Source organism: Cydia splendana, chromosome 3 (genome assembly GCF_910591565.1).
Source record: "Cydia splendana chromosome 3, ilCydSple1.2, whole genome shotgun sequence".
In the NCBI taxonomy this organism is placed as follows: domain Eukaryota; kingdom Metazoa; phylum Arthropoda; class Insecta; order Lepidoptera; family Tortricidae; genus Cydia; species Cydia splendana.
Window position 1 is genome coordinate 17385257 of NC_085962.1, and position 27813 is coordinate 17413069.

The following is a 27813-nucleotide window of genomic DNA, read 5'->3' on the forward strand; positions in this document are numbered from 1 at the left end:
AAATCGCAAATTTGCAACGGAGCAACTGACACTAATGACATGACAGTGACTTTGTCAAGTTGTCACATAGATGGTAGGATCCTATAGACGTGCTACGCATGCGTCCGTGACTCCGTGACAGAAAGTCGTAACAGACTACCGCACTGCGACCTTGGTGCAGTGCGGTGTGAGTGCGCTGCACAAGAACCAAACAAGAACAAGGTGGTCACCGTACATAGAAGGTACGATCCTATAGACGTGGTATACGCGTGCCTCCGTGAGGGACAAACATAGGCAATGCGACACTAATATTGGTCGAATTTATTTGTTGCCCTCCATAATACATACTAAATTTACGGTGGGGAATAAAAAAAATGTGAGACTGTGACAAGGACAAACAATAATAGCGCTTTCGCTGCTACTCCTACTGAAAGATACATAAAAGACTATCCCGTTCTCTCATTTCCCCCACTCCTCATGCCAGATCCAGTTTAAATACTAGATTCATGTCACCGTACGTGCATTAAAGCCGTAACACACTACCGCACCGCATCAAGGTCATGATGTGGTGCCTCGGAGTAATTAACAATGGAGCCGCCATTAACAGGCGTTCCCCTCTGTCGAAAATAGGCGGCCAATGGTCAACAACTTGTCAACCATATGTATGGACTGACGTTTATCTGACATGACGTACCTATACATTTGATGTGCCCCTCCCCCGCAAAAAACGGCAGACTATTTTGTACCGAAAATTTTAGACATGGCGTCTCCGTTGGTTATATCCTCTAAGTGTGGTGCAGTATTTTGTTATGGCTAAAGGCCGTAACAGACTATCGCACCGCACCGCGACCTTGGAGCGGTTCTAGGAATAGCTCGTACTGGCGTGGGCTTCCACACTATACCACCGAACCGTCAAAACGGTGCGATCCTAGCTTACAGACTGCCGCACACGTGCGCCAGTGTTGCCAAGTGTCCCATATTTCCGTGTTTTTCAACGAATTTTTGCAATGGAATCCTTTAAGATTGAATTTCAATTAATGTGGTTCCGCTTTTTTAGAGGTAGATGAAGGGCGTGAGGTAATATAATGCAGCTTTTTCCATGAAAATCTTAAAAAATCTGTGTCTTTTTAAAGCACTGCTTCCACATTTTTGTTATTTCATCGACTGGCTACATTGCCGTCCACTGTCATAATTTGAAAATGACAGCTGTCAATCGGTGCGATGGAGCTTACACACTAGGGAAATTGGTACGGAGCGCACCAGTATTATTATTACCTGTCAATTGGTGCGACGTGCATGCCCACCGCACCGCTATTAATAATAATTATGTGCGATGGAAGCTTACACACTATCGATAAATGCTCCGCACCGCACCAAGGTCGCGGTGCGGTGTAATAGTCTGTTAACGCTTTAAGTAGCTAACACACTATCGCACCGCACCAAGGTCATTGTGGGACGCACCCATAGATAGTGTGTTAGCTACTTTAGGCCCCATTCGCACGACAGCTTAAAAAGCGTTGCGTTAAAACCCGACGTTGGCGCTTTTTTACCGTTTCCAATATTTGTGTTCATACGAACGCTTAAAAATCACTTGTGAGTCGTACTGTCACGTACGCATCTCGGCAAAGCCATACTTTATTTGCTATTACGACGTATTATTTGAATATAGCTTGAATATTTCAGGAATTTGTAAGCATAAGTTGACATTTTTAAGGTGAAACTAATAATAATCTTGACGATTGACACCAAAAATTGACACTTGACAGCCAACTGACAGCAGCGCCGGCGCTTTTTTAACGCTTGTGAGAACAGATACACGGAGATCCGTATGCTCTATTCAATTTGACGCCAACGCTCAACGCCGAAAATCGAACAGTGCTCGATAAAAAAGCGCCGCGCTTAAAAACCGCCTTCGTGTGAATACATACATGGTTATCCATTTGTGTCATTCAAACGCTTTTTTAACGCGCGTTGAAAAAGCTGCCGTGCGAACGGGGCCTTAAAATTGAATTTCTTATAGCCGGCTTAGACTCTCGTCTCGCGGCTCGGCTCGCGGCGCGTCTCGTGGCTCGCCTCGAGTGGCCTTGAGCGCATGAGCCCGTCGAGCTAATGATTACACTCTCGCCAGGGGTGCGAAACTCCTGACTTCGGTCAAACTCGGCTCCGCTCGGCTCAGCATTGCTCCGAGCAATTATTAGGGTTGGCACCACTTGACTTCCTTTTGCGTGCACGACCACAGATAAGATAATCACTTGATTTTTGACAACCCTAAATAGCCGAAAGGGATAGTGCCATATATTAGAAAGGGACAGCATGATTCGACCCTGAACCGCTGTCAAACTTCGTTTTTGTAGGAAGTTTCCTTTCTGTACGGTAGTACTATTAATTATTCTGTGCTCTCGCCTCGTGGCTCGGCTCGAGGCTCGTCTCATGGTTCGTAAGCTCGTCGAGTTAATATATTTTAAACACTAACGGCACGGCATAAGGTTTATAATTGAATGACAAGCCGAACGCGAGTGTGAACGCAAGCGCGCGTACCGCGCGAGCCCCTTTGGCTCGTGCCTAAAAAACCGCTCCTCCACGCGAGCCAGGCGAGCGCGAGCCGAGCCACGAGACGAGCCGCGAGCCCACCGCTTACACTCGCGTCTCGTGGCGCGGCTCGCGGCTCGTCTCGTGGCTCGCGCGAGAGTCTAAACCGGCTATTAGGATCAAGGTCAGGGTGAACTTGAAGCCCCACATTCACACTCCTACCTTGTAGTCCGCCTCGTAGTCCGCCTCGTTGGGTAGGATTGTGTATGGGGGTTGCGGACTACGAGCCGTCCTACCGTTTAGCCGTTTGTAGGACGGCTAGTAGTCCGCAACCCCCATACACAATCCTACCCAACGTACGCGGCGGTCTACGTGGCGGACTACAAGGTAGGAGTGTGAATGTGGGGCTTTAGAAGCTACCGAGCTTGGGTGCCAGCCATTTGTGATGTGATGGTATGGATCTTGTGTTTGTTGTTTGTTGTTGTTTCATCTTCCGGCAAAAACACGCATCTGTAGTAAATTTATATTGAAAAAAAATATATTTAATTGGCAACACTTTATTTCTGTCAATTTCTAGAAAATTCGGGCACGCACCGCACAGCAAACCACTAGCGATCGCGATAGACTTCAGCGACAAACCGGCAATTTGTTCAGCGCGTATTGAAAGTGATTTTCACCGACGTGTTTTTCGTGCTTGTGAATTCGAGAGGGAGATCCATTAGTTTTGCAATTCATCATTTAAATAAATTTGTGTTCCAATGGCTGCTATGTCTGTCATAGGTATTGATTTCGGCAATGAATCTTGCTACATTGCTGTGGCAAAAGCAGGTGGCATTGAAACAATAGCTAATGATTACAGTCTTCGAGGTACACCGTAAGTATTTTTTAAATTTAATATTCACTTTTTGATATGAAAACTACAAACCTTTTCATTTTAATTATCCTCGTGATATTCACTCGACTCACTCAAGGATTTGATGATTTGCACGTCATGTTCATGTCGATACCTTGTATGGAAGTAAGAGTAGCTTATATGGTTAACGTATTTCATCAGACTTTTAAATTCGTTGAAAATAAATATTTTTATCAGTTTTGACATTTGCCATTAACTTTTTCATTATATTTTTGTGGTTATTATGCTGTGTCACTCTCAAATCTCTAAATACTTTCGTCGTGATTTTGATCTGTTTGAGTTATACAAGTCAATAGGTTGATCTGTTATCTTTTTGAGGTTAGATTTTCTTTTGTCATTTCAGATCATGTGTTGCATTTTCATCAAAAAATCGAATACTGGGAGTTGCTGCAAAGAATCAGACAGTTACAAATATGAAAAACACCGTTTTTGGGTTCAAAAGATTGTTAGGCAGGAAGTACTCGGACCCACATGTGCAAAAAGAGCTGAAGCACTTTCCTTTCAAGGTGGAACAAAGACCTGATGATGGAATTGGTATCCGGGTCCACTATCTAGGTGAAGACAATGTTTTCAGCCCTGAACAGGTATGATCATCACCTTCCTAGCATTGTCCCGGCTTATGGGAGCCTGGGGTTTGCTTGGCAACTAATCCTAAGAATTGGCATAGGGACTAGGTTAAGATAGCGACTGCCATCTGATCTTCCAACCCAGAGGAAAAACTAGGCATTATTGGAATTACTCTGATTCCCTCACAATGTTTTTACTTTTCCTTCACCTAAAAATGAAGGGTTAGTTAAAATTATTATGGCTTTTATGAAGATGTTACTTTGTCTTTTTATTCATAATAGTTAGAATTTGAAGTCACTGATTAGAGCATAAAACCTCAATACAATAGTTATGTACGATACAAGTGCAGAAAAGAGGAAATTCGAAACAAGTGGCGAATTACCTATTCCCACATGTACAACGTTTTACAGTACATATGGCCCTTTAAACTTTTGACATATATGCACTAGTGCGTGAAAGTAGGACCATATGTACTGTAAAGGTTATTTGTTAAGGTTATGTTGAATGTCATTAGTTAGTAGTGTATTAAACTGAAAAGTTATTTAGACTTGAATGGAAAACCTAACCTTGACCTTTATGCTTGTTTGTTAGTACTAGCTTGTCCTTGGATACTGGAATCTATTATAGCCGGAGAGCTAGTCACGGAACCAGGTATGCAATTTATAGAGCGACGAAATCCCTCTAGTTAGTGTGCCATACTATCATTATTTATTAATTCGGGCGCCTGGCTGGTTCAGCACTGGGTGCGGGAGTGGATGGGCAACAAAGGGATTGTAAAATCAATTGAAGGTGTGCAATTTATAGAGCTCCGAGTTTGGTGTGATATAATAGCTAATTATGTATTTAATTCAAATATAACAATGCCAGGCGTTTTATTTGGTGGAAAAGTAGTGCCAGGTGATGAAAATACACAATCACTTGTGCGCCTGCAGGAAGATCACGAGCAAATTGCACCTGACTTCACAATCGCTTTAAGCATAGTGATGTATATGTCTTCTACTTTTTGTACTCTGTCACAGAATAAATAACAGTACTACTCTGTTCAATTACGCCTAGGTAAGTGTTAGGAAAACCGGCCAAATGCGAGTCGGACTCGCACACGAAGGGTTCCGTACCATTATCTATAAAACCGGTCACCCATCCAAGTACTGACCCCGCCCGACGTTGCTTAACTTCGGTCAAAAATCACGTTTGTTGTATGGGAGCCCCACTTAATTCTTTATTTTATTCTGTTTTTAGTATTTGTTGTTATAGTGGCAACGGAAATACATCATCTGTGAAAATTTCAACTGTTTAGCTATCACGGTTCGTGAGATACAGCCTGGTGACAGACGGATGGACAGACGGACAGCGGAGTCTTAGTAATAGGGTCCTGCTTTACCCTTTGGGTACGGAACCCTAAAAAGTAGAAGACATACGACACTGTGCATAAAGCAATTGTGAGTCAGGTGAAATTTGCTCGTGATCTTCCTGCAGGCGCACAAGTGATTGTGTATTTTCATCACTTGGCACTACTTTTCCACCAAATAAAACGCCTGGCATTGTTATATTTGAATTAGCTATTATATCACACCAAACTCAGAGCTCTATAAATTGCACACCTTCAATTGATTTTACAACCTCTTTGTTGCCCATCCACTCCCGCACCCACCGCTAAACAGCTGCCAGGCGCCCGGATCAATTAATAATGATAGTATGGCATACTAACTAGAGGGATTTCGTTGCTCTATAAATTGCATACCTATTGCCGTGGCTAGCTCTTAGACCATTATGTTTGACAAGAGAGTTCTTGTTTTCTGTGGGGGAGGATAGTTTTTTTTTTGAAATTACATCAAGTTATGTCAATGTCTAGAAGAGGAGACTATAGTGGAGTTAGGGATTTGCCTTAAGGCCTAGGGCAGTTTAGTGCTGAAAAAGTGGCGGCTAGTAATCAGTCAGGCCTAGGGTGGCCCACATTGCATATCTGCCACTGTCAATGCCTGTACAAAATAAAATCCACATTTTATTTACAATGCAAGCCTAGAGTTGCAATAAACAATGACTAAATGTCAAAACACTTCTCTTTTAAGATTTAAGTGAGCATAATAATAAACATTATTTCACTTCTCTGTGTCAAGACACAGAAGAATCTTATCACTTGATCCAGATTAAGAAAAACTGAAATTGAATTCTCAATGTTTATCTTCATTTTACATATACTATGTTCCAGATAACTGCAATGTTGTTTACAAAGCTCAAGGATATTGCAGCTACAGCCCTCGGCACTCAAGTGAATGACTGTGTCATCTCCGTGCCCAGCTACTTCACCAATGCTGAGAGAAATGCTCTGTTAGATGCTGCTGCCATCTCTGGTAATTAACACCTTTCTTTTTTTTATATAAATGGCTTTTACTCCTCGCTAATTTTAGCAAGGTGGATTCTTCCAATGTCGAGGTTTAGACTTTTGACTTGTGAGAAGAGAATGTGCAGAGAATGTGAACACCTTTCTTTATGTTTGAATAAATTGTTGATTGTTTGAAAGCTAACTTTGAGCCATTGGGACCTTTATGATCAAGGTCATAAAGCTCACCCTACACTACTCACTGAAGCCCATTAAAACTCTATGGAAATGATTACTATAAAGCCCCATCTCCATACCGCGCGGCAAACTATCGAACATTGGCTCGCGAGGCAGCCGCGCGCAATGGATACCGGGTTGGCTCGCGAGCCAACTCGATCAATGTTCGATAGTTTGCCGCGCAATATGGAGATGGCTTTATGTATTTGAAAAACAAACCACATTGTTTTTATAAATTGAAATAGCCCAAAGTTAATCAAGGAAAAATATCCTGCATAGCATTTTGATATTCGACACTTTGTATCATCACAGGTTATTGAAAATAATATCACTGAATTCACATGTGGCTGATTGAATAGTTAATCACAAGTGAATATCAGTTTCACTGCAATATTGCTCGATGATATGTTTTTTGGTTCTAGGGCTCAATGTGCTGCGACTCATGAATGAAACCACTGCCACTGCTCTCGCCTATGGTATCTACAAACAAGATCTACCTGCCCCTGAAGAAAAACCGAGAAATGTGGTTTTTGTAGACTTAGGACATAGTTCTCTGCAGGTAAATGAATATATTTTTATTTTATTTAAACTTCTATTACTCCAATAGATAATCTCAGTGGAACTGGTCTGTCTAATTACTTATCTTAACTCTTATCAGTTTATTTATATATAAAAAGCAAACAAAGAGAAAACTGAAAACAGACACAGCTATTAATCCTGTCTGTGAGATTATAAAACCTTTTAGTTTTACTTTATAGTTCGTTTTTTTAGCATTAGAAAAAAGGTAAACAATTTAGACATGTCTTTTAATTGAAAAACACGTTTTAAAAATAAGTCACGGCAAATATATAACAATTATGAATCTAATATGATCATTTATATTCTTCTGCTTTCATAAGTATTAGTTACTGATTTTAAAAAAGCGTTTTTCAATTATAAGACATGTCAAGATCGCTTACCTTCTTTCTAATGCTAAAAAATCTAACTATAATACAAGGCACATACATTCATTAAATGTTGTATTCAAATGTTGTTTATAGGTGTCCGCATGTGCCTTTAACAAGGGCAAGCTGCGTGTGCTGGCCACCGCCACTGACGCCCACTGTGGAGGCCGCGACATAGACATGGCGTTGGCTGAATACTTCTCCCAGGATATCCTAACTAGACTTAAGTTAGATGCTAGGAAAAACCAGAGGTAATAATTTTTATTTTTATTTTATAGCTTTAATTTACCCCAGACTTTATTCAATAATATTAACTAAGTATACAAAAAAAAGGATAGTTCGTTCATACGCACACACGCCCACGCATATATTTAGTTGTTTTTGTCTTTCAGATTTGCGCCAATTTCAATTACGGAAATAATAATGGTTTTAGCTTAAAAGCTCATGGAAAGATCCTGCTTTGGTTGTTAAATGATAGTCCCTAAATATACATTTAAAGTACAAAAACAGTTTTTAATACTAATAGCTTCTTCTGCGTTTCATTCTAGCCTCGTAAAGGCTACCATATCAACTTTCTCTATCTTTAATTTGAATCTTTTTGTTTAGTAAATTGGGATCTATTTTGTTTATGAAAAGGTTTTGATTAGATTGAAGTGGAGTGTACATTGCAATGCACATAGGGCCTTACAAGTCGAGGCAAGCCATTCATGTCCTGAGTAAGTAACTAGAAAGGGGGAAGGGCAGAGTTATGACTGATTTAACTTTTCAGGGCTTTCTTCCGTTTGATCCAAGAGGTAGAGAAGCTGAAGAAACAGATGTCAGCAAACAGTACTAAACTGCCTCTCCATGTTGAATGCTTCATGGAGGAAAGAGATGTGTCGGGCGAGTTGCAGCGCTCGCAGATGGAGGAGATCTGTGCTGACACCTTCAACCGTGTTGAGAGGACCCTTAGATCTATACTCCACAATGCTAGTGAGTTTTCACCACTTTGCCAATTTAAAATTAATTTTAAAATCAATAAGACACCCCAATCTATTTAGTAGAACATGTTTATGCAGACAATGTCGTAAAATTTATTTATTTTTTGTAGAACTACGTCCTGAGGACATCAACTCGGTGGAGATTGTGGGTGGCTCTACCAGAGTCCCCGCCGTTAAAGCTTTGATTGAACAAGTCTTTGGGAAAGTTGCTTCAACAACACTTAACCAGGTGAGTAAGATAAATTTCAGTTCTGTTACACACTTGGGTTTGTTCTAGTTACTGAGAAGTTTTCCAGCCAAATATAATCGATCTGCATTGACAAAATTGTCGTTTTTTCGCCCATAGTAAATTGATTGTAAGGGCCGATATGGAATGTTGATTAACCGTGTTTGGCCCGCAGGACGAGGCGGTGTCGCGCGGCTGCGCGCTGCAGTGCGCCATGCTGAGCCCGGCCGTGCGCGTGCGCGAGTTCAGCGTCACCGACGTGCAGCCCTACGCCGTGCGCCTCGCCTGGGACGCGGCGCGCGGCGAGGACGGCGACCTGGAGGTGTGTACCACTCCTCATTCTCATGCCTATCCGTCTCTTGCTTACAAGAGACTCGCGCGCAATAAATGTGATGCTGCCGACATTATCATCGCCCCGCTCTGAGCATTCTGAACGTGTATTTTACTTTTGGCGTAGTACAAAAACTATTTTGTTTTGCCAGTTAACATGTGTAAATAAGTATGCAATGCAATTGCCTCAATGATTAAATTTTAAACAATAACTGGTTCAAATTTTTTTCAATAACTCGTAATTATACTACATTTAGCTGTTTGTTAGGTGTTATAATATCTTTTACCTCTCCAGGTGTTCCCAGCTTTCCATCCAGCACCATTCTCTAAAATGCTGACATTCTACAGGAAGGAACCATTCTCAGTCAGAGCCTACTATACCGACCCCGTGCCCTATCCCGATTCGTTCATCGGTAAGTGGCCTCAAACATCTTTATGTCCAGTTTTTTCTCTTGATTTTATTAGTTACAAAGCTTTTGTAATAGTAAGTAGTACTCTAGAAAACATTTTTCCATAGGTCAATGGAACATAAAGGATGTTCAGCCGACCGCCGAGGGCGAATCACAGAAAGTTAAATTGAAAGTGAGGGTGAACATTCACGGAATCGTCACTGTCGCGTCAGCGTCATTGGTAGAAAAGAAAGCGGACGCCCAGAGTGACAGCATAGAAATGGAAAACGAGAACGCGAACAACCAGGAAACGCCCATGGAAACTAACGGGTCACAAGAGCAACAGCAGAATGGGCCCGAGAACCAAGAGGTGAGGGAAGACGATATGCAAGGGGACCCTCAGCAAAGACAGTCGTGGACACAGAGAGTAGGATCGTGGTTCAGCGGGGTACGTGTCGGTAGCGCGAGTGTCGAGTGATTTGCGAGATGTTTGCTGACTTATTCACGCTCTCACGTCTATTCAATCTTACTTTTTACCTTATGTACTTAATATCAACACTTTCAAACGATAAAACTGATCCTAGCCTAGAAAATAAGGCTTCATCGTACTGCAGCTGGTCGCGAGCATTACGCTCTCGGTCAGCTTGTACGTGGCGGGGTGTGCAAGCGTCGCGCCACGCTCATGCCTCGATGCAGTATGATAAAGCCAATAAGGCCGCAAACGATTATTACGTAACGAATTTTTTAAACGTGTGTTAAGAATTCATCAAGTTTTAATAAGAATATTTTGCAATAATAGTCTTTCACAAAACTGCGGCAGTTAAAACGCTCCCACAGGTTTTGATTGCAACTCTGTAATTTAATTGGTTAAATAACTGATCGAAATTAATTCTATTGATGTTAGTTAATTGAATTAAATTAAGCAATAAGATTGAATAGACCTTTAGCTTCTCACTTTATTCTTGTATTATTAGACACTTATTGTAGTAACCCTGAATGAGCCAGCAGACATCCATGCTTTGTGTCATCCCCCTCCTCGCTCCGAGGCCCCATTTGCACAGTACTTTCATAAGGCTTTTGAATATCGCCTTTTAATTCCTTTTATTTTCATGCATTCGTCAAGTGAAGTTTCTTTACAGTTCTGTCTCTGTGTCCGCGCATGTTTTTGTCCTTACCTACGGTTATATTTGTTTCTAACTTTTTTCTGGCAGCGTTTCAGATGAAGACGTAGTGAAGTAAGCTTTCTTTTATCTTAGTAGTTTGTGTGGATTTTGGAAGAGCTCTGGTGCAAATGGGTGCACCGCGCCGCTTGGAAAACTAACGTCCGATTTTTATCCTATGGGCAATTAAGCTCCACTAGACCCGCAACAAACATTACCTAAACATTTTTCCAAGCAGCGTCGGTGATGGGGGAATATGTCTATGTAAGACGTGAACCGTTCGTGTAAATATTACAGGAATCTGACGATAAAAAGGACAAGTCTAAAGACAAGAAGAAAGTGCTAGTGAAGACCGTCGAGTTGCCGATCGACGCGCGCACCCACGGCTTCTCGCAGCCCGAGCTCAACTCCTACATGGAGCAAGAGGTAAATAAACGTGTATTTAGAAAAACGACTGATTTTTCAATTACTTAAAGAAAATGTTAGAAACAGGGCGCGTTGTTGTGTCAGGTAAACTTCTGTCTTCTTTCATCCTTAGTAATGATAAAAATAAAGAGTTCTGCCATATAAATGCTCGATGTTACTGTCAGGTTTATGTGAAATTACGACTTACGAGTATGCTCTGGCAAGCCAACTTCATTAGAAAAAGGCGCGAAATTCAAAATTGCATGTAAATCGACCTTACTACTACTTTTTTAAATTTGCCTGCTTATTTCAGTAATAAAGCTTGCTCGCCAGAGTATAAATATATTGACTTTTCCATACCCTATTTAAACGTTCCCCCTCACATCGGTCCCCTCAGGGCAAGATGCAGGCGCAGGACCGGCAGGAGAAGGAGCGCGCGGACGCGCGCAACGCGCTGGAGGAGTACGTGTACGAGCTGCGCGGCAAGCTGGGCTCGGGCGAGGCGCTGCACGAGTTCGTGGAGCCGGCGCAGCGCGCGCGCCTCGTGGCCGCGCTCGACGCGCTCGAGGCCTGGCTCTACGAGGAGGGCGAGGACCAGAACAGACAGGTACGCCTTACACCGAGCGGCTCATGAGGCCCTTCCTTTATACAACGCGCTGGAGGAGTACGTGTACGAGCTGCGCGGCAAGCTGGGCTCGGGCGAGGCGCTGCACGAGTTCGTGGAGCCGGCGCAGCGCGCGCGCCTCGTGGCCGCGCTCGACGCGCTCGAGGCCTGGCTCTACGAGGAGGGCGAGGACCAGAACAGACAGGTACGCCTTACACCGAGCGGCTCATGAGGCCCTTCCTTTATACAACGCGCTGGAGGAGTACGTGTACGAGCTGCGCGGCAAGCTGGGCTCGGGCGAGGCGCTGCACGAGTTCGTGGAGCCGGCGCAGCGCGCGCGCCTCGTGGCCGCGCTCGACGCGCTCGAGGCCTGGCTCTACGAGGAGGGCGAGGACCAGAACAGACAGGTACGCCTTACACCGAGCGGCTCATGAGGCCCTTCCTTTATACAACGCGCTGGAGGAGTACGTGTACGAGCTGCGCGGCAAGCTGGGCTCGGGCGAGGCGCTGCACGAGTTCGTGGAGCCGGCGCAGCGCGCGCGCCTCGTGGCCGCGCTCGACGCGCTCGAGGCCTGGCTCTACGAGGAGGGCGAGGACCAGAACAGACAGGTACGCCTTACACCGAGCGGCTCATGAGGCCCTTCCTTTATACAACGCGCTGGAGGAGTACGTGTACGAGCTGCGCGGCAAGCTGGGCTCGGGCGAGGCGCTGCACGAGTTCGTGGAGCCGGCGCAGCGCGCGCGCCTCGTGGCCGCGCTCGACGCGCTCGAGGCCTGGCTCTACGAGGAGGGCGAGGACCAGAACAGACAGGTACGCCTTACACCGAGCGGCTCATGAGGCCCTTCCTTTATACAACGCGCTGGAGGAGTACGTGTACGAGCTGCGCGGCAAGCTGGGCTCGGGCGAGGCGCTGCACGAGTTCGTGGAGCCGGCGCAGCGCGCGCGCCTCGTGGCCGCGCTCGACGCGCTCGAGGCCTGGCTCTACGAGGAGGGCGAGGACCAGAACAGACAGGTACGCCTTACACCGAGCGGCTCATGAGGCCCTTCCTTTATACAACGCGCTGGAGGAGTACGTGTACGAGCTGCGCGGCAAGCTGGGCTCGGGCGAGGCGCTGCACGAGTTCGTGGAGCCGGCGCAGCGCGCGCGCCTCGTGGCCGCGCTCGACGCGCTCGAGGCCTGGCTCTACGAGGAGGGCGAGGACCAGAACAGACAGGTACGCCTTACACCGAGCGGCTCATGAGGCCCTTCCTTTATACAACGCGCTGGAGGAGTACGTGTACGAGCTGCGCGGCAAGCTGGGCTCGGGCGAGGCGCTGCACGAGTTCGTGGAGCCGGCGCAGCGCGCGAATTAAGATAATGACAAGGACTTTAGTTTAAAAAAATATATTTATTTAAACTGACAGAGTAACCACTTAGCTTACAATCAAGATTATTCTAAATTAAAATGACTTAAGAGCTAGTATTTATAATTAAATAATGCAATTCAGCATTGACGCATGTTCCAGTTACGCAATGCTGAATCTTCTAATTAGCTTTCGCTGACAAAAGATATATTAGGGGTGCTGGCACCCTTAACTCCTCCCTCCTTAAGAGAGAAATTATCTGAAGGTGGCAAAGTCGGCTTCAGAGAATTTCGTCTGAAAAATACAGAATGTAGTTTATACGTTAAGTATATAGTTACTATTACAAGTAAAATGGTATATAAAACGATGGTCCAGACACTGACTCTATTACTAATGATATAACTCTCACTGTAATCACTTTCACTGTTATATTTTACGCTGTTGAGAATGTCTTTTACGTCGCTGAAGTCCACGCCTCGCAGATCTACCTCGTTCTCGTTCTTCTGGATCTCTGCTTGCAGTTCCGGCAGTACAACAGGGGGTAAATTGTAGTTGGTAATTGTAGTGTTAGTTACTGCTTTCATGATGATGTCTTCTATCTGCGTCTCACAGTATTTAGCTGGGGTCAATATGTAGGTTCCCTCCAAATTGTGTTTCGAAACCTCGTCTCCGCATGTTTCGGTTATCACTGTTCTTTTTCTGGTGTAAAGAAGCCAATGGTCAGATGTAATCTTCTGTATAACTGTGTCTTCTGTTTTGATGGTTTGCTGGTTGCATTTCGATATGTTATCTTTAAGTAACATCAGTTGTTCTATGCATGTTGCTGCTGGATGTTGTACTACATCGTTGTCCGTGCAGATGTGTTTGTCCTCTTCGATTTCCTCGCAGTATCTTGCCACGGGTCGGAATTTCAATCTATTCATCATAAGGTAGGTATTTGGGAATAATGGTAAGTGTCTTTTTGGTTTCGGGGTTGTAAATTGGAACAGGTATAATTTTGTAGTAAATATATGTGTTTTTCTCAATTAATGGGATATCTAGTATAAAAGTTAAGCGACTATGACTAATAAATGACTTAAGGTCTATACTACGTTCTATCTTAACTAGATTTTCCTTTGACACGGGATAAACTAAGGTTGCATGTTTTTCTACTTCATAAAGGACTTTAATGAATTCAGTTGAGTTTATTATGGATTGATGCAAGGTTGACAATTTACTAAAAGCAATAGCTGTTTCTATCTCTTGTATAATATTGTAAATAGTGCGAAAGTTATTTAGAATCTGATACATGCTATTCATTAAGGAAATTAAATTGAAAAGTTTTGTCTCGTCTTTTTGGACTGTCTCTAGTTGTTTGGTTTTATAACCCAAGTGTTTAACGTTAAAATTAATGTCGCTCGAAACGTTTGTTAATTTATCAAGTGCCTTTTGGAGTAATGTTACCTTATTCTCTACTGATATTTCCTTATGTTTCATCTTTTCTATTATCGCATCAAATCTAATAGCATCATTATTATCTAAATTACCTGTTATTACCTTAACTATGGATACTAACGGGTTGAGAATACCTCTTTTAGTTCTTGCAGTTGGTAAGATCTGTAAAAGTCTATCTCGGGATAGTTCGGTAAATGAATTTATTTGTACTTCTAAACCCATTAGTTCTCTTCTTGTATCTATATTACTATCAATTATATGTTTTAACTTGTTATACTGATCTAAATTTATTTCTAATAGTGAACTTATTGACTCTAAATCTATAGTCTTAATAATGCTCCAGGAGCTAGTCCTCATCAGAGCTGTGCCCATCCTGACTGGAGCTATCCCCGGATTCCGCTCGAGGTTTTGGGTGTTGAGACTGCATCCCTGATGTACCAGGACCATCAGTAATATCACTCGCCACCTGTGGAGGTCGTTTGACATTTTTGAGTGCTACACGAGTATTTCTTTTTCTAACTTGTACGGGAATTATGTTTTTGTCCGGTTTACCTATAACTGTGGCTTTTTCGTATCTAGGTTTTTCTTTAGCCTTACGGATTCTAGTATCTTTCATGTAAATGGTATCACCCTCTTTAATTTCTGGTGGTACTTCACCGCCTTTCTTGTCCCTGACTTTAATTTTATCATTAACTAATTTCTCACTCACGTATTCGTACAATACCTTTAACCTTTTTCTGTGATCTATAAGTAATTTCTGCATTAAATTTCGCTCTCTATCCGTATCGAATGTATTTCCTGATTCTGTGTGCCCAAAAACTAATTCGAAAGGGGTAAATGTCGTGGCACTGTGTATTGAATTATTATAAGCCATTATGGCATACGTCATGACTGATGCTGCATCTTGGTCACTTCTATCATACTTCGCTAAACGGTAAATTTCGATTATTGTAGAATGAAATCGTTCTACTACGGCCATTGAATTAGGATTGTTCGGAGTTCCTATGTGCAATTCTATTTTATATAATTTTAATAGTTCTTTCATAAGTTCATTGTTAAATTCTGTACCCGAATCGCAGCTAATCTTTTTGGGAACGCCGTACATACTGAAATATTTAATCAAAGCTCTTACTACTTCCGGCGTACTTCGATTGGGTATACTTATTGCCTGGCCTAACTTGCTAAACGCGTCTACAGCTGTTAAATAATATCTACTTTCGATAAATAAAAGATCTATAAATATTTCCTGAAATGGTGATTCCTGACTCTGTGTTAATTGGATATACGGTTTCATGGGTTTCCTTTCATATTTCATCTTGCGACATTGTTCACACGCATTAATTATAGCTGCAATGGTATCTTTCATATTACTCCACCAATAATCTCTTTTAAGTTTTGCTAGCGTTTCATTAATGCCCCTATGGCATGTTTTGCCCTCGTGATATTTTATGACTATTTGTTTTATGTCATTTTCATCTGTTAATGTTATGATTCTTTCTGTGCATTCGATTAAATTTTGTGTACCTTTTTTATAAAGTTGCGTTACGACATTACTGAAAGTTTTTCTAAATTCTGGTGATTCGAAATAGATAAAATATTTATTTTTAAGGTCTACATACTCTTTTAAAAATTTGTTTACTAATTGTACGTTATTTATTGGCATATGTACTTCCAAGATCTTGTTTTTTGTTTGATAAATCTTTAACGCTAATGTCGTCTTTGAACCATGTATATACTAATATTTGTTTTGGTTTTAAATCTATAGCTTCATTTAATATTGGGATACCTTCGTGTTCCCTGTTAGAGATGGAATGAGCTGTAGCTCCGTCATCTGAATCGGAGATTTCTACCACTTCCATTTCTGGTTCTGATTCTGGTCTACTTAACTCTGCAATTTGATCTGTTAGTGACTGTACGTACTTCTGTAACTTATTTTCTTTTTCATCTACATTAACTACCATTGACTCATTGTCGTCGTTTGTCATATTTAGTCTTATACGAGACATTGCGTCTGCGTTTGTATTCTGGTTCCCTTTTTTATAATATATCTCAAAATCATATTCCTGTAACCTTAAACGCCATCTTGTAAGTTTACTATTGGGTTCCTTGAGGGAGTACAGCCAAGCGAGTGGACGATGGTCTGTATAAATGAAAAATTTATTGCCATATAGGTACGGTCTAAAATGCTTAACTCCTTCTAAAACAGCAAGTAGTTCTTTCTCAATTGTACTATATCTTACTTGAGTGTCACTTAAAGTTTTACTAAAATAGGCAACTGGCTTATCTGACCCTATTGGTTCTTGTGATAGAACCGCTCCTATCGCGTAATTTGACGCATCTGTAGTCAAGATAAAAGGTTTTTTAAAATCTGGAAACTGTAATAATGGTGCATTGGTTAAAATTTTCTTGCAAAGTTCGAAACTTTCTTTATACTCATCATCTAAAATTACCTTTCTTCCTTTCTTCAGACATGCTGTCATGGGTCTAGTTATTTTTGCAAAATCTTTTATAAACTTTCTATAGTAACCTATCAAACCTAAGAAGCTTTTAATATCACTCGTGGTTTTAGGTATGGGATAATTAAGAACTGCTTTTATCTTATCGTCATTTGGTTTTAGCCCTTCGCTCGTTATGGTATGTCCAAGGTAGAGGACTTCCTTTCTGAGGAAATGGGACTTATCTAGCTGTACTTTAAGATTAGTTTCCCTGAATCTATCGAATACAGCCTTAAGTTTTTGGACGTGATCTTGTAGACTTTTAGAAAATATTATTACGTCGTCAAGGTATACCAGACAGTGTATTCCTTGTAGACCTCTTAGGACGTTGTCCATTGCTCTCTGAAAGGTTGCAGGTGCTGTCTTAAGTCCAAACGGCATACGATTAAATTCATAGTGCCCGAATCCGGTGCTGAAACCGGTTTTAGGTTTATCAGCATCATCGACTTCTATTTGATGGTATCCACTGGCCAGGTCTAGTGTTGTGAAGTATGTGCTTTTACCCAACATATCGAATAAGTCGTTTATGTTTGGTAGAGGGTATTTATCGTCGACTGTGATGTCATTAAGACGTCTATAGTCGATCACCATACGCCACTTTTGCTGACCTGACATGTCCATCTTCTTTGGGACTAAATGGACTGGAGCACTCCAAGGAGAATGTGACTCCTGAATGACGTTGTCCTTCAGCATTTTATCTACCTGCTTTTTTATTTCTTGTGCTTGAACAGGAGGCATCCTATGTGCCCTAATAAAAACAGGATCCTCATTTGTAGTACGGATCTTATGTTTAACTTGATTAGTGAATGATAACGGAATGTGTTCACAATAGAATATATCTTTATATTCCTCACATAACTGACTAATCGCCTTTCTTTCTTCTTCATTCAAGTCATCCAATCTCAATTTGGAGAGATTTTCAGACAACAACCTATCATTTGAAGTTGCGTCCGCGGTGAAATTTACGTTAACAAATGTTTCGCTCGAATATGGTTCTACTTTAAACGGGGCTGTGACTACTAAAGTCATGCCTTTTGATGTGCAATTTTGAATGACGGTGGATGCGTATCCATTCACACATTTTACCAGCGCGGCGGGCATTCTTATCCCTTCCGAGAGCTGTTGAAATTCTAAAATCGCATCTCCATTTAATAACGTTACTGGTAACTTAACTCTACACTCACTGCGAGGAGGCAATTCAAAAGTCTCCTTAATAGGCGGAGTATACAGCATTGGTATCTGCGTTGAATCCGTCTCCAGCATGCGAGTTTTGTAATTAACACTTGCAGGTAACTGATCCAATAAATCGCTACCTATTAAACCGTCATACCTATCATCAACGTCGTACACATAAAACTTATGACGTTCTTCACTTTTAAAAATTTTGGGTAATTGAATATAAATGACCGTGTCATGTGTACTGCGGCCGTGGGTACTTACTACTTCAAAAATTTCTTGGTGTTTAAAATTACTAAAATATTTTTCAACTAATTCCGGTTTCATAAATGACCTTTCGCTTCCTGTGTCAATCATAAAGAGAGCCTGTAATTCAGGAACTGCAATATGAGGAAGTTTTAATTTTCGGCTATAATTTAATACTATTCTAGTCCTCTGTTCGAGGCCGCCAGGAAAAAATTTCTGACTTCGGTGCTTGGACCCGGGGTTGGTTCGAAACTCGGCTCAAGATATGTTGGTTCATAACTCGGTTCAAGATATATTGGTTCCGCGTCATTATTTTCTATGTAATTGACACGTCTTGAACTGGCTGTCCTCATAGTAACATCAGTATTATTACCCGACGTCATATTACGGGCCGGCACGTTTTGATTTTGCGCCGTGTAAGACTGTGGTGAATAACCTGCGTGTTGCTGACTTTGCGTTTGCGATGTTACTGGTTGCCATTGATTACGCATATTAGATGAATTATTAGTAAAATTATTTTGTGGTCTATTATTATTTCTAATCTGCTGTGAACCGTTAAACGAATTTAAATTACTCTGTGGCCTCTGGCTAAAGTTATGTCTAGGGGGGTTAAAATTATTGTTAAGAGTTCTATCTTGAGGCTCGGTATTATGCGAATAATTATAACCATTATGATTCTGTCTAGCATTACCTTGATTTTGTCTATTATTTACTGGACTCCTAAAAGGGTTTTTCATGTTATAAACGGTGTTGAAATTTTCTTCTTCTAGAACGGTTTTCAATGCACCCTCTAGTGTGCTGACATTTCTTAAACGGATCATTTTAACTAAATATTGTGGTAAATTATAAAGAAAAACATCGAAGGAAGTATTAGTATAGATTTCCTGTTTCGCGGTTCGTATTGTGGCATCTTCAATGGTTTCTGCGACCTTAGCTAACAAAATGCTTCTAAACTGTTGAACTCTGTGACAGAAATCTAAGTAACTTTCGCCCTTATTTATTTTCAAGGCTTGCATTTCTAATAGGAGGCATTTCTCTGTCCTGGGGTCCCCAAAATGTTCCTTTAGCAATGTTTTAAGTTCGTCCCAAGTACAAATGTTGTCCCTTTCTCCGACTAAGACGGCTGCGGGACCCGCGAGTCTACTAGTTAATACATGAAATAAATATTCGTTTTGTTCGGCACTTCCTCTAAATTTATTTATGACATATTCACATTTATTAATATACACCGCCAGTTCCCTAACTTCCCCTCGGAAAATCGGAATCATCTTAATTACATTCTCAGGAATTAAAAAAATTTAAACACGCTAAAATAAACTGATTGCAAAATACCGAAGTAGGTCAATTGAACGTGGACTTTAATACCTTCGCTGACGTTGTAAATAAATGTTGTTACGGTTTTGTTTTATTCTTAATAATACGAATACCTAATATTCTAAAATAATATCGTTATTATAGCGTTTTGTTATCCTTAATAACGCGAAGATATTCTAAATTGGGAATGATATTATGGCGTTTTTATCCTTAATATACAATACCCAATATTTTAAACTACTAGCGTTATTGCGGCGTTTTATTATCCTTAATAACACAAAAAAAATTAACCTAATAATGTTATTACGGCGTTTTCTAATCCTTAATAACACATATATTTAAAACAAGTAAGGATACGTATAAAAGGAACAGAAAGGATGATGAAAAAGATTGACTCACATTCCTCCCGGTAGCTTTCACGACACCTTACAGATGGTCTGGAATACTCAGGATTGCTTCCGGTCGGCTGGAGATGGACAGCTTCCTGGAACAGCTAGGTTGACTGGTTTCTTCTGCGGCAGGTCCTCTTGATATTTCTTAATAAATTTATTTGTTCGGCTACCCGTTGAAACGTAGAAACGTACGTAGTCCGGCACGGTACTTTCGCGATATTTGATCGGCTTCTGAACGTGTCAGGAAAACGACGGGTATCCTGTCCTCAGCGCCAATTAAGATAATGACAAGGACTTTAGTTTAAAAAAATATATTTATTTAAACTGACAGAGTAACCACTTAGCTTACAATCAAGATTATTCTAAATTAAAATGACTTAAGAGCTAGTATTTATAATTAAATAATGCAATTCAGCATTGACGCATGTTCCAGTTACGCAATGCTGAATCTTCTAATTAGCTTTCGCTGACAAAAGATATATTAGGGGTGCTGGCACCCTTAACTCGCGCGCCTCGTGGCCGCGCTCGACGCGCTCGAGGCCTGGCTCTACGAGGAGGGCGAGGACCAGAACAGACAGGTACGCCTTACACCGAGCGGCTCATGAGGCCCTTCCTTTATACAACGCGCTGGAGGAGTACGTGTACGAGCTGCGCGGCAAGCTGGGCTCGGGCGAGGCGCTGCACGAGTTCGTGGAGCCGGCGCAGCGCGCGCGCCTCGTGGCCGCGCTCGACGCGCTCGAGGCCTGGCTCTACGAGGAGGGCGAGGACCAGAACAGACAGGTACGCCTTACACCGAGCGGCTCATGAGGCCCTTCCTTTATACAACGCGCTGGAGGAGTACGTGTACGAGCTGCGCGGCAAGCTGGGCTCGGGCGAGGCGCTGCACGAGTTCGTGGAGCCGGCGCAGCGCGCGCGCCTCGTGGCCGCGCTCGACGCGCTCGAGGCCTGGCTCTACGAGGAGGGCGAGGACCAGAACAGACAGGTACGCCTTACACCGAGCGGCTCATGAGGCCCTTCCTTTATACAACGCGCTGGAGGAGTACGTGTACGAGCTGCGCGGCAAGCTGGGCTCGGGCGAGGCGCTGCACGAGTTCGTGGAGCCGGCGCAGCGCGCGCGCCTCGTGGCCGCGCTCGACGCGCTCGAGGCCTGGCTCTACGAGGAGGGCGAGGACCAGAACAGACAGGTACGCCTTACACCGAGCGGCTCATGAGGCCCTTCCTTTATACAACGCGCTGGAGGAGTACGTGTACGAGCTGCGCGGCAAGCTGGGCTCGGGCGAGGCGCTGCACGAGTTCGTGGAGCCGGCGCAGCGCGCGCGCCTCGTGGCCGCGCTCGACGCGCTCGAGGCCTGGCTCTACGAGGAGGGCGAGGACCAGAACAGACAGGTACGCATTATTACGCCGAGCGGCTCATGAGGCCATTCGTTTGTATAATACAATAGAATCTAATTCGGCCTGGCTCTAAGCACCTTAGATGGAGGGAGAATATTACGAAACTTAAAATATGTCGTTTATTTGAATGATTGGTCTTTAAAAGGGCCGATTGTTTGTTTTTAAGCGTCCCAATAGGGGATATTACTGCAATGTTCTGCCGCCAGAGTGCAGCACTACCGACTCAGTAAATTCATAGACTAACTTATACAGACTGAGCCTTAAACTGTTTTTTGACAAGTTTTCACAGACAATAAAATATGACATTAATGCATCAAGGCGGTTTGTTAACAAGGGCCTACCGGTAAACGCGAAAATCGAAATTTAGTTATCTGCCTCTTTATCGCTCGAATATGCAAGAGTAGTAGAGAGATTAGATAACGAAATTTCGATTTTCTTGTTTCGCGGTAGGCCATGTGTCAATGTGGTTTGTTTACTGTATGTGCCACAAAGGTGCCATCTACGCAGAGCTTTGCCTAATATTCCCTATTATATGCGGTATTTTGAATGATACAATTGGTTTGTCTTAAGGCGCGATTCCACCAGTGTGAGGCACAAGCATTTTTGTACTGAATATGCTTGTACCCTGCGATCATATATAACCATGGATACCGCCTTTAGGAACATTACCGTTCAAATTCTCGGGCCAAATTAGCACACATACACAATTACGCCTACATTCAAATAAGACGACGCGTTTACAGAGCCTGTAATCAAAGCTCGTAAACAAAATAAGAGTCATCTTTATTACACTAATGGTACATAGCTAAGTGTAGATGAAATGCATATAATGTCAATAACTACCAATCAGCGACATTAATCCGCTAATAACCTTCTTGCTGTACGTACTGGCCGCTGAGAGTTCGCGGTTCATATTTGATTAGAATATGACTTGGACAGGGATAGGTTTATGCCATACAGTGAAGAACCAGTCAAATAATTCACGTATAATAATTTAATGCAGATTAAAAGATAACTAGTTAAAATGTTGTTATGACATGACAGACTAACTCAACATAAGTAAATATATCATTGTTGTATAAATGTATTCCGCTATAATAAGTATTTTGTATATTTTATTATCAATCTGCATGGCAGTGCGAAGTCACGTTCAGGTATAGTCTGTCCGTTTTTCTAAGATCAAGTACGCCATATTAAATGTATGGCGAACTTGATCTTAGAAATCGGACTGGCTATACAGTCTGCAAAATTTACATGGGTACACGAATCGGGTCAAAAATATTTGAACAGGCGGAGTCACAATAAATCCCCACTTTCAGTTCAGAATATTTTATATGTATATAGCCGGTCAAGCAAGTTTGTCAGTAGAAAAAGGTGCAAAATTAAAATTTTGTATAGGACCACAGCCGTTCGCGCGCTTACATTTTCTAAATTTGCCGCTCTTATAATATTTTAAACTTTCGCGTTTTGAACACATATTACATATGATTTACGTCGGTAAATCAAGGTAATTGAATATAATTCGCGTTAGACCCGTCTATAATGTGAGTTAATATGTTTGCCGCTCTTTTCTACTGACGGAAATGGCTTGAGAGAGAACCTACATATATGTGACAGTAGAGGGTGGATTCAAATGATCAACATTTTCAGATAATGTGTGTATTTGTTAAATTAATTCAGTGAAAGCATGATAGGAAAAATGTATCTACATATAGGAACCGGGTATGATTATCTCACGGGTTATATCTCATAAATAGAACATATTCTAGATATCTTGCCAGGCATCCACTCAATTTCATGTCTCTCTAATTGGACAGCTTTTTTCCATAGTTCTCTGCGAATAGCATCTTGTGGGAATCTGAATGGAAAGTAATGTAAAATGACAATACCAAATTTGATTATTAATTTGAAATAACTAGGTAGTTTTTTTTATAGCTCCATCTCATGAAATAAAAAAGGAAAATACAAATCTGTAAGAAGGAATTTATTACTACATTTATAATTATATAGAAAATACCTAAACCAAACACAAGTTAATAAAATAGTCTACTTCATTTAGCATAACACCATTCCTATTATCCTCGCAATTTAAAAAGTCGTATGTTGTTATGAAAGTCGTATGCAGTTGTTACGTTTTAGCTTAGCACGGTAGTATTGAAAACAAATCGTCATGTTTTTTCCAAATTCTACTGAAGTTATCTGTTTACTACAAGTGAAAAGTGATTCCACTGTCCTTGGTATGAACTAAAATAACTTCTGCACCACTTCACAACACATGAATATATTTTTAATTACAAAAAAACGTTGTTTTTATAAATCAATTTAGCCATTTGTCACTGACTGTCATCTCGGTGGTACTGAGATTGCCAATCGAGCAGTTTGTAAGTACCGCCTATCGCGGGGTAGTTTGCGTTGGGTCATAATTGAGCGGACAGAATACTTCCATGTATAGCATTTCGCTGGCTTGTACCGCATACTGCACACTGGTGGAATCCCGCCTTAACAATTCAACATCATAAGCCCCCTCCAGACTATGCGCGTGAATCGCGGGCGAAGCCGCGAACGCGAGTGTGGAGTCGATTTCGCAGGTCTGCGTTCAGGACTCCACACTCGCGTTCGCGGCTTTGCGCCGCGATTCGCGCACGAGTGTGGAGGAGGCTTAACTGTGCCTATTGGTCTGCCAGAGTTGGATCCGGTCTTTAAAAAGTAAAGTAGACATAGGTCCATCCTCAATCAGTTACATCGAAATAGGTTCGATAGGTTAGTCGTGCAAATGTAACAGATACAACATGTAGACAGAGCCACGTGAATTAGTATGGATGTTTGTATTAGATCGTCATAAGCACAGCATTTGGTCGACGCAGGTGTACGTGGACAAGCTGACGGAGCTGCGCACGGAGGGCGAGCCCATCAAGCAGCGGCGCCTGGAGTTCGAGCTGCGGCCCGGCGCGCTCGACGACTACTCGCTCGCCGTACAGCTCGTCAAGAAGGCCGTCGACTTGTACAAGTAACACTTCTTGTTTTTACTATTTTCACTCTTTGCCCAGTATTATACTTCTATACGATGTTCCCTATGACACTGACAATTACAAACATAAATCAATAATATTTTCATTGCGTTACTTTTAGGTGATCATACAATTATAGGCATCGCTTAGATCAACATTTTATCGATTTATATGAAAACATAACGTTAATAATGCTACAAAAAGACTATTGTACAGATGTAGTGCATAATTCTTAACCATTGTATTTCTACCGATACCTACGTACGAACATGTCATGTTGTTTCAATTTCAGTCAGTCTCAGCACAAAAAGCACTGAGGTTGACTGAAGTAGCATGACAAATACGCAAGTTTCCGAGAAAATACGACAAATAAACACAATTAAACTTATGGATACGACGTCATGCAAATCACATTATAATTTGTATAAAATTACTTTGCCATTCTTGTGGATAAAATGCAACTTTCTCATCAGTTATTTAACTATAAATAGAGCCTTTACGAGCTAGTGTAATGAAAATAACCATTTTTTAATTATTTTAGAGCGGGTGACGCGAAATACAACCACCTGTCGGAAGCCGACATGGCGACGGTGTCGGAGGCGGCGGCGGCGGCGCTGGCCTGGGTGGAGGCGGCGCGCCAGGCGCTGCAGCGCGCGCCGCGCCACCTGCCGCCCGCGCACACCACGCACCAGATCCGCCAGGAGCGGCAGGTATGTACACAGTAAATACAACCACCTGTCGGAAGCCGACATGGCGACGGTGTCGGAGGCGGCGGCGGCGGCGCTGGCCTGGGTGGAGGCGGCGCGCCAGGCGCTGCAGCGCGCGCCGCGCCACCTGCCGCCCGCGCACACCACGCACCAGATCCGCCAGGAGCGGCAGGTATGTACACAGTAAATACAACCACCTGTCGGAAGCCGACATGGCGACGGTGTCGGAGGCGGCGGCGGCGGCGCTGGCCTGGGTGGAGGCGGCGCGCCAGGCGCTGCAGCGCGCGCCGCGCCACCTGCCGCCCGCGCACACCACGCACCAGATCCGCCAGGAGCGGCAGGTATGTACACAGTAAATACAACCACCTGTCGGAAGCCGACATGGCGACGGTGTCGGAGGCGGCGGCGGCGGCGCTGGCCTGGGTGGAGGCGGCGCGCCAGGCGCTGCAGCGCGCGCCGCGCCACCTGCCGCCCGCGCACACCACGCACCAGATCCGCCAGGAGCGGCAGGTATGTACACAGTAAATACAACCACCTGTCGGAAGCCGACATGGCGACGGTGTCGGAGGCGGCGGCGGCGGCGCTGGCCTGGGTGGAGGCGGCGCGCCAGGCGCTGCAGCGCGCGCCGCGCCACCTGCCGCCCGCGCACACCACGCACCAGATCCGCCAGGAGCGGCAGGTATGTACACAGTAAATACAACCACCTGTCGGAAGCCGACATGGCGACGGTGTCGGAGGCGGCGGCGGCGGCGCTGGCCTGGGTGGAGGCGGCGCGCCAGGCGCTGCAGCGCGCGCCGCGCCACCTGCCGCCCGCGCACACCACGCACCAGATCCGCCAGGAGCGGCAGGTATGTACACAGTAAATACAACCACCTGTCGGAAGCCGACATGGCGACGGTGTCGGAGGCGGCGGCGGCGGCGCTGGCCTGGGTGGAGGCGGCGCGCCAGGCGCTGCAGCGCGCGCCGCGCCACCTGCCGCCCGCGCACACCACGCACCAGATCCGCCAGGAGCGGCAGGTATGTACACAGTAAATACAACCACCTGTCGGAAGCCGACATGGCGACGGTGTCGGAGGCGGCGGCGGCGGCGCTGGCCTGGGTGGAGGCGGCGCGCCAGGCGCTGCAGCGCGCGCCGCGCCACCTGCCGCCCGCGCACACCACGCACCAGATCCGCCAGGAGCGGCAGGTATGTACACAGTAAATACAACCACCTGTCGGAAGCCGACATGGCGACGGTGTCGGAGGCGGCGGCGGCGGCGCTGGCCTGGGTGGAGGCGGCGCGCCAGGCGCTGCAGCGCGCGCCGCGCCACCTGCCGCCCGCGCACACCACGCACCAGATCCGCCAGGAGCGGCAGGTATGTACACAGTAAATACAACCACCTGTCGGAAGCCGACATGGCGACGGTGTCGGAGGCGGCGGCGGCGGCGCTGGCCTGGGTGGAGGCGGCGCGCCAGGCGCTGCAGCGCGCGCCGCGCCACCTGCCGCCCGCGCACACCACGCACCAGATCCGCCAGGAGCGGCAGGTATGTACACAGTAAATACAACCACCTGTCGGAAGCCGACATGGCGACGGTGTCGGAGGCGGCGGCGGCGGCGCTGGCCTGGGTGGAGGCGGCGCGCCAGGCGCTGCAGCGCGCGCCGCGCCACCTGCCGCCCGCGCACACCACGCACCAGATCCGCCAGGAGCGGCAGGTATGTCCACACTACTTCCAAATTACCGAAAAGCCGCACCCAAAAATTTGGTTTAACTATTTTTCTATAAGGATACGAACTTAAAACGCATCCCACGATTGGTACGCCGCCCGCCGCGGATGCCCGGTCATACGGACCGTAACCTGAGCGTTTCTAAACCTAAACCGTTACCAATATCTTGACAATACTAAAAATTTGTCTCCCAGAACTTCGAGAGCACCGTGAACCCGATCCTCAACAAACCGAAGCCCAAGGAGAAGACTCCGCCGCCCGCGCCCACCGGCGACGGCCAGGCGCCCCAGCCCGACGCGCCGCAGCCCGACCGCATGGACGTCGAGTGAACACCTCCCACCCCCCACCCCGCTCCAGCGACACCTACTCACTCATGACTGTTCACAGTGAATATATTACGAAATTATTTAAGGCTCACATATTCATTATCACCGTGACGATGTTACATTTTCCTACAATTTAAACCGTACCGTATTCACGGGGGGCACTTCAGAGACGTGCGGTTTGAGTACCTAGCCGATGTCCCACTATACGAAAATAACATCTGCGCGAGCACGCCAGTATAACTCCTTTTAGTTGTAGTGATGTGGTGTCGGCGTCACGTTAGGTCTTGAACAAAGATTTAGGACTCCCCGGTGGCCGCAGCGCGGGTCGCTGCGCGCCAACGTATATAATGCGTCACTATTTTTTTAAGATTCAGTTCTGATGCGATGCGTGAGCGTCATAAGGCCTATCGCTGTCGGTTATGGCAAACACGACACGACACCTCACCTGACGACTCGTCTTTTTAAATGTTTCGTTCGATGTGACAGGTTTTTCTGTTGGAACAAAAATCCATAACCGACATCCTTCGATAACTTGCGGAAAATAATACTTGTCTATATGAACACGTGTCGCTTAATATTTCTTATAAATGTCTAGAGCTGAAATGATTGCACGATACTATCTGATTGGAATCAATTTAGGAACGCTGTATGTATTATGTAATTGTATTATATTACTAAAGAGCATTTTTT

At 44.2% G+C, this 27813-nt stretch overlaps 1 protein-coding gene across 2 annotated transcripts; it reads left to right on the plus strand.

Moving 5' to 3' along the window:
- The first annotated feature begins 3078 nt into the window (after positions 1-3078).
- LOC134806804 (97 kDa heat shock protein) lies at positions 3079-27813 on the plus strand. Of its 2 annotated transcripts, XM_063780184.1 has the most exons (15): positions 3079-3382; positions 3765-4005; positions 6198-6339; positions 6968-7104; positions 7586-7740; positions 8259-8461; positions 8580-8698; positions 8871-9017; positions 9321-9438; positions 9543-9784; positions 10872-11000; positions 11377-11586; positions 24242-24384; positions 24927-25095; positions 26992-27813. In XM_063780184.1, the coding sequence occupies exons 1-15, from the start codon at positions 3267-3269 to the stop codon at positions 27124-27126; spliced, it is 2406 nt and encodes an 801-aa protein (XP_063636254.1). In that variant the 5' UTR covers positions 3079-3266; the 3' UTR covers positions 27127-27813. The 2 variants fall into 2 exon arrangements, with proteins under 2 accessions (XP_063636254.1, XP_063636253.1); XM_063780183.1 differs by lacking the exons at positions 24242-24384; positions 24927-25095; positions 26992-27813 and having other exon boundaries at positions 9543-9862; positions 10890-11000; positions 11377-11631.